The sequence below is a fragment of the Phalaenopsis equestris genome, unplaced genomic scaffold, assembly GCF_001263595.1.
Source record: "Phalaenopsis equestris unplaced genomic scaffold, ASM126359v1 Scaffold212879, whole genome shotgun sequence".
In the NCBI taxonomy this organism is placed as follows: domain Eukaryota; kingdom Viridiplantae; phylum Streptophyta; class Magnoliopsida; order Asparagales; family Orchidaceae; genus Phalaenopsis; species Phalaenopsis equestris.
This window is the reverse complement of record NW_018231776.1, coordinates 81,974-89,391: the sequence shown is the minus strand read 5'-3', so window position 1 is coordinate 89,391 and position 7,418 is coordinate 81,974. Positions and strand designations below refer to the sequence as shown.

At 33.6% G+C, this 7,418-nt stretch overlaps 1 protein-coding gene across 1 annotated transcript; it reads right to left on the bottom strand.

Annotated features, from left to right (window-relative positions):
- Positions 1-4,136: 4,136 nt before the first annotated feature.
- Positions 4,137-5,981, bottom strand: LOC110036941 (probable BOI-related E3 ubiquitin-protein ligase 3). The gene is made up of 3 exons (XM_020741505.1): positions 5,868-5,981; positions 5,580-5,754; positions 4,137-4,802 (listed from the first exon to the last, which is right to left on the bottom strand). Exons 1-3 carry the CDS (start codon positions 5,921-5,923, stop codon positions 4,272-4,274), a joined length of 762 nt encoding a protein of 253 aa, XP_020597164.1. The 5' UTR covers positions 5,924-5,981; the 3' UTR covers positions 4,137-4,271.
- Positions 5,982-7,418: the final 1,437 nt, after the last annotated feature.

Sequence of the window (7,418 nt, the reverse complement as noted above, 5' to 3'; positions counted from 1 at the left end):
ACCCTGATACACTGCATTAGAAAATCATTAGCTAATCTCTGTGTTTAGTCCTTAAATCCGTGGTAAGGAGAATAACAAACACCTCCCACTCCAGAGCTCCCACTTCCCTCCACCTGAAGGCTAGCTCTCACTTTAGTTTTTAAACACTAAGATTAATAGTCTGTCACCCTAAAGGTTCTCCAATTTTACACCCAACAAAGAATATTTCCCTATTTATTTGCACTTAATTCTATGAACGATGTTCTCCTCCATGAAATCAAATGTGATCCTCACTCTGTTGTAGAACTCATACTCCATTTCCCGGATCATATGTTTCACAACACATTTTAACAATTCAATTGACTAGATTGAAAAGTAAATTAACTTCAGAGTTGAAAACCATCACAATTTATTTTACATTTTAATATTGACACATCCATATTATCTCTTCATTTCACCATATCTCAAAGTAGGGAGAGGGAACTACTCAGACTTCATGAGAAAGAAATAACAAACACAAATTTCATATATAAAAGAAAGTTCATACAACACATATAAACAAACAATACTTATCTGAAAACTCTTTCTCAAAGCAAATCCTTTGTAGCCTTTCCTTAGAAATGCAGGAAGAAGATATCTCTCACTTTTCTCCTTCTCCAACACTCTTACAGAAAATTTCACACTAAATATCACCACAAAAACTCTAAACTATGAAAGCAAAATAAAAAATTGACTCCAATATGGTAGTGGAATGGAATGATGTGGTGCGAAAAATAAACGTAGAGGAGTGAAAAACGTAGAGGAGCACTTTTGCTGATGAAATTCGGCCCCAAATAGAGCCCAAGGTCAGTTCTCCAAGAGGTGCCTCCAAAAACTCTTCAAAAAATTGTCCAACTACATCGAACCTTCTAGAAACTGGGTCTGCACCGCTTTTGGCGCCGTCGGTGCTGGTCTGGCGCCTTCGGCTGGTCGGGCGCCTTCGGCGCTGAGTAAAAATCTCCAGCCTTAAGTTGTTTTGCACCGTCAGCGCTGACCTCGGAGCTGTCGGCGCTGACCATTTCTTCAAAAACGTAATTTTGACTCCAAATTTCATCTTTTTTTGCTTTAAGTCCTAAAAATCAACAACATGCAAGAAAACATCAAAATACCTTCCATTAAAGTGCAATATCACCAAAAATGAGTATAAAATATGGGTCTAAAAATGCATATATTTTCGGTGTATCACTCTTCACTTGACTCACCGTAGTCTTTCTCCACAACCTCCCAAACGTCATGCGCTCCAAGAAGTGCTTTTATCTTGATACTCCAATTATCTAGATTCTTTTCTTAAGCATCGAAACTTTGAAGAAAACCATATCACCATTTATCATTGCTCTGTAAAGGAACCTTTAGGCTATGATGCCACTTTGTTGGAATGGAGAAGCTTTTAGGAATTGACAAAGGTTAAAAATTTATGAAAGAAACTTTACTTCTATTTATCACCTTTACTTGGCTTGATATAAACTCAAAGACTCTACCTCTATTTATACTAGTGGCAAATCTTAAATTAACGGCTAGGATTGTGCCACTATAATTCTAATCTAATGGTTACAAATAATTTCATATTTACCACACAATAATTCCATACCTACGACACCTACCACACAATAATTTCATACCTACCACACATTCTAGAATTAGGCTCTTATTGGGCTTTATTTAAACAACTAAAGTCAAGTTTATATTTCAACTTACATACCCAGCATCCAAACTTCAATTTTCACTTATAATCATAAAGGAACTTATGTTTACCTATGCATGAAAAAAAGTGGTATTTTTATTTGATATGAAAAGTTGTGGCACTTTTTTAGGAGTGTCTAACTAATAATTTTTTGTGGCACTAACACTGTTGCAATTAAATTACCTTCAAAAGTTATTGAGGAGGATTCATCACTTTTTTAACTCATGGATATCGATATGGAACATAAATATGAACATGGAGAAAGTAAGGTAGCTTATTTGCAAAATCATTTTTTCTACACAGGCATAAATGATTGAAATGTTTCATTAGTTTATCTAACCAATAATTTATTTATTGTAATGCAGTGGCCTTCATTTCAAATTTTGGACATGCAACCTAGTGTAAGTGAGAACTTGCTAATAACTTTTAAATTTAGTTGCTAATGGACCCAAGTAGAAAACTAAGATAGGAAGAATTAAAATGGGGACAAACAGAGAACTATAAAGGTTCAAGAAAATAAATTGAGTCTACTATCACTAGAAGTAGAGATTAGAAGGATTTGTGGTTGGCTAAGCTGGCACCAACTAAAAATATATTATCATATTATTGGAAATACACCAAAAGAATGACAAATTACTTGCAAGTGATGATGAAGTTCTTACAATAAGTGCAAGTTCAAAAGGGAGAAGTCGGGTTGAGATTATTGTTATAACTCAAGAGGGAGTGGAAGTGATTATGCAATCATGAGATGCAGTTCCAAGCGATGGCAATAGAGCATTGGATGTAATTCAAGATTCTGAAATCTACGATGATAATTTTTATTGGTTAGCTTGCTTTCAAAAATGCTCTCTGTTCTTATGTCATTAAGAATAAATTTGGACTGAAAGTTCAATCTTGTAACAAACATTAAGTTATAGCTATATGTTCATATAGATGATGCCCTTGGAGAGTGCGAGCTTCAGTTACAGTAAATGGACAATCCTTTGAATTGAGAAAATTATAGGGAACTCACTTATGCCCCACGGTGAATAAAGCAGGAGAGTAGCAACTTCATTATGGGCGGTGCAACATATTCAAGGTGTTGTTTGGAAGGATCCTGATATCACTCTAAAAATATCAAATATACATTAGAGAATATGTATGGATTATCGCTAGCATACATGAAGTTATGGAGGTCAAGTGAGGAAGCTCACAATAGTATTTTTGGATCCGTAGATGATAATCACAGATCGGTGTCTACCATACAGCAGAAATCCAGGATTATATATTACTTGCGCTTGGAGAAATGCTGATAATTATTTCCAAATATTTTTTGTGAATTTTAAAGTGTATTGAAGCATTCTTAACAGAATCTAAGCATCCTCCTTATTGAATCTTAAATCCTATAAATGCTCTCAAGCAGCTCCATCAATTTAATGTGGCTAACATTTTCACTGTCAGAACCACGCATACTAAGCTACCTGATCTCATGTAACAGAAAATATGTCCTGTCATGTTCTCTTATCTTTGTTATTTTATTTAGAACTTTTTAATATCAATGTTTGTTAATTAAAATTTGCCTCAATCATATAACTATTCAATTCTAGCATTCTCTGTTTCGTTTCCTCATATTGTTCGGCAATAAATATTTTCTATTCATATCAGATAAGCAAAACATTTAATTAAACATAATCATACATACCGCATCACAACAAATATTTAGAAGCCTACAAATGTAGGAATTCCATAATACTTGCATTTTCTACAACCAGGAGGAATGGACGAGTTAAGCATATGCATAGATGCATAAATATATCATTCAAACTAACCCCATCAAAGAAGATTCAAGCAAACCAACATGGAATGATTCCCAGGAAAGTTAGACGCCAGTACCAATTTCATGAAGCAAAAAGTTCAGGTGGAACAAAAATTCAATTGGTAAAAAACTTTCGTTAGACATTAAGAAACATTGAAAATTCAGGCAAACCAACAGGGAATGATTGTCAGGAAACCGCTCAAAATCAAGCCATAAATTCATGGCATTTCAGTATTTACAAGCATCAGCATATCATTTTAACTGCGCTGAGAAAAAGGCATAGTCAAGGGTGAAGAAATTGGGGATACTTTTGTATAAGAGTTGCTGACCACTTTGGAGGATTTGCTTCTGCTCGTAAAAGGCCTTCTGACCTTCCGTCATGTAAAAAACATAAAAAATAAAATAAAATAAAAAACCGATGGGGCCACCTCCGCCTTATGAGCAGGAAAAAAAAATCTGAACAGGTCAAGATTTATATCAATTTAAATCATGATTTGATACACAACTATCTTAATGAGCCATCTCGATAAAAGTCCAGAACATCACGCAATTTTCAAAAAAAAAAAAAAATCATTCGATCTGTTAAAAAATTGACCCAAAATAAAACTAAATAACATCAAATATAAACAAATCGAAATCAATTAAAAATAACTAATCAAAGATAAGAACAGATTAACTCGATTTAATTACGGTTACCACTCGTATTAGGAGGTTATAAATAAAAAAAGAAAAAAAAAAGTCGTCTTACTTCCTGTTTTTTCTCAGTTAAAAAATAATTCAAGATAAATTTATATTAACGCTACCAGCCTTCGAGCATTTACAAACAGGGCAGAAATTACAGCCACGACCACAATCCACACAGAGACAAAGATGACGACAAGGCAACATCAACACCGTCGCCTCCTCCAGCGTGCAACTCCAGCAAGACCTCATTGGTCTAAAAACTGACACCATTCCATCGCTCTCCCCACAGCAATAGGACTCGGCATCATCAACTATGGCTCTTGACTCCGTACACGACCGCTGCTGCTCCTTCAGACGAAGCTGCGTGGCGATCAGTTCTTGCTCGAGATTGATTCGGAGGACATTGGCGTTAGTCTCGTTGGTTTGAGCAAGTTCTCGCCATATTTGAATCTCCAAGGAGAGACTGCGAACTTTTTGTTCTAATTCCAAATTAATTTTGTTGGCTCGTTCGATCTCGTAATCCTTCGCCTTTAGTTGCTTCAACATGCCTTTTTCCACAGCTGCCATTAGCTGCTGGGTGAACAGACGCCTCCGTTCCGCTAGTTCAAGTCGAACTCTTTCGTTCTGTGGGGAGATAAATTGATTTTTAGTATGAGGTGCATGATACAATTTGGATAAATTTTAGGTCAAATTATTAAGGGGTAAACTTTTATATTTATTTATATAACATTTAAAATTTTAAATTACAAAAAAATATTACTAATAATAATTTTCTTAATGCTAAATATACTTTTTCAAACATATATTTTGAATTGATGACTAATATATATATATCTTTATAAATTTTAAATTATTAATTCATTAAGAAAAAAATAAAATTAATTGATTAGCTAAACATTATATTTTATTTCAGAATAGATCTAACAGAATATATATAAAATAAATCGGATAGAGTGTATATATATATACCTATTAAATAAACTCAACTTTTTAGTTATGGCCTTCCATAATAATTTTTTTGTTAATGTCGTACAATGATAGAATTAGGATTATAAGATACTTGATTCTAAGAAAATATTTAAAAGTTAAACTTTTTGAAATTATATACAAATATATAAGATTTTCTGATCCCAAAAAGATAATCTTTATTTTCTGATCTCATGTAACAGAAAATATTAAGCTACCTCGGATTCCGCTACTAATATCAACGACAGCCTTCATATTGTACTATTTTGCCATACCTTGGAAATTAAATATTTACATTTTTAAACTAATCGAAAAATAAAAATTACTTAATTTTTTAGTTTTTTAAGTACTATAGGAAAATTGTTAAGTATCTTCTTATCAATCAAGATAAGTTCATTAGTTTTTCTTATTTTTTATGATTAAAAAAAAACTTACGTGATCATTAAGAAGACGGTCAAGGTCGAGCATATTATGGTGGACATAGGAGAAGATGTCATCTCGATGAAATGTGAGCGCTTCTCCCTGCCGTTTCATGGAAACAGTCGCTGCAGTGGAGATAAAAGCATCGCCGAGCTCCGGCGGTTGGGAATCAACCACTTTTATTATCTCTCTGTTATTCATTAATGATTAAAGACAAGAAGAGGTTGTAAATAGAAGAGGAGGAGATAATAAATGAGCTCTAACGAAATACATTAAAGAAGATGATAAAGAATGAAGTAATACCGGTCAAAGTGGAGCTGGGGGAAGTATGGTAGACGTTGGTGTGCTTCAACTACCATTGAGGGAGGGGAGGGAGGAGAAATGGGGGTACAGAAGGGGAAACGGGAGCTTTAGAGGGTATTTATTCGGAGTTGATTTAGAAGCATTCTGTTCCATATATAAGAAGGGCCCACAAGATGGGAAGGGAAAGTTGTTTCAATATTCTTATGAAGATTAATTAGATTAGCCTCCCCATTTCTAAAAGGGGTGTTGGTAGATGGAAATCGTGAGTCATCGTGATTCTCATAATAATATTATATTATAATTTTTTTCCTTTTAAAAACTATTCAAGTAGTAAGCAGTTACTGTAATTCTCCAACACAAAACATCTTTACTGGAAATAAATGGTTATTTGATAAATAATTTGAAAATTTTAAATCTTCTAAAGTATTTTTTTGTTATCAATATTTTCTTGGATACTTGAAATTTTCAGGTATTTAAATTGCGATATTAATTAAAGGCGAGATTAGAAGTTGGGGTAAACTCAAAATGATCCACAAGAATTTGATCAATGTTTTTAGAGAAACTTGTCAAAAGTCATGGTGGACTCTCCAGAAATATTTGCATCTAGAGGCACTTGCTAGACCTATAGAGCCACTTGCTATATTAATAAGGTCATTCTTAAAGATACTCTGCCACACTAATAAGGATTATATACCATTCATGTTCATTGTTGACTACTCTTCAAACAAGTTGGGGACTAGGCAACTCATGCTATAAATATTGCGGGATCAGGGTCTGACCCAGGTAGGGTCCGAATGGGGCAATTACTCCTCTTCAAAAATCTGATTTTTACTTATCTGAGAAGATAATTTGCCTTTTGCACTTATTAAATATCAGTTTTGCCTCTGCCGAAATAGCACTTTGTTGTTCGTTGCTCTAGCCTCTCTCACATTGATGGCACGGGAAAGATTTGGTCCAACCCTTTATTGAGGATTAATTATGTTAGCCTCACCAATTTTGGAAGAAGAGTTGGTAGATCTGAGTTTTGAACCGTTATTTTGATAATAAAATTATATTGTATTTTTTTTTTCATTTTAGAAAATGTTTATGTAATAAGTACTTGTTGTAATTCATAAACACAAAACATCAATATTGGAAATAAATGATTATATAATAAATAATTTGAAAATTGTTAATCTTTTTAAAGAATTTTTCCTGTTTCAAAAATGTTTTTGGATGCCTAATTTTTTCTAATATTTACTTTGTGATATCAATGAAAGGCGATATTAGAAGTTGGGGCAAACTCAAACGAACCACAAGAATTTGATCGATGATAGTGTTGTTGCGAGATCTAGATATACAATTTGATGTGGTATATATATAAATCAAACAGGAGAACGATCTTTGAAGTGAAAAATAGAACGACAAAATTAACAACAGAAAAGAATAACACAGCGGAACACACAAATTTATGTGGTTCGGTAAATTGTCTACGTCCACGGAGTTGCAGAGGATTTTACTACTTGAGGAATTTACACCAGTCGATCACCTCGACTTACAAAAGGAATCTCT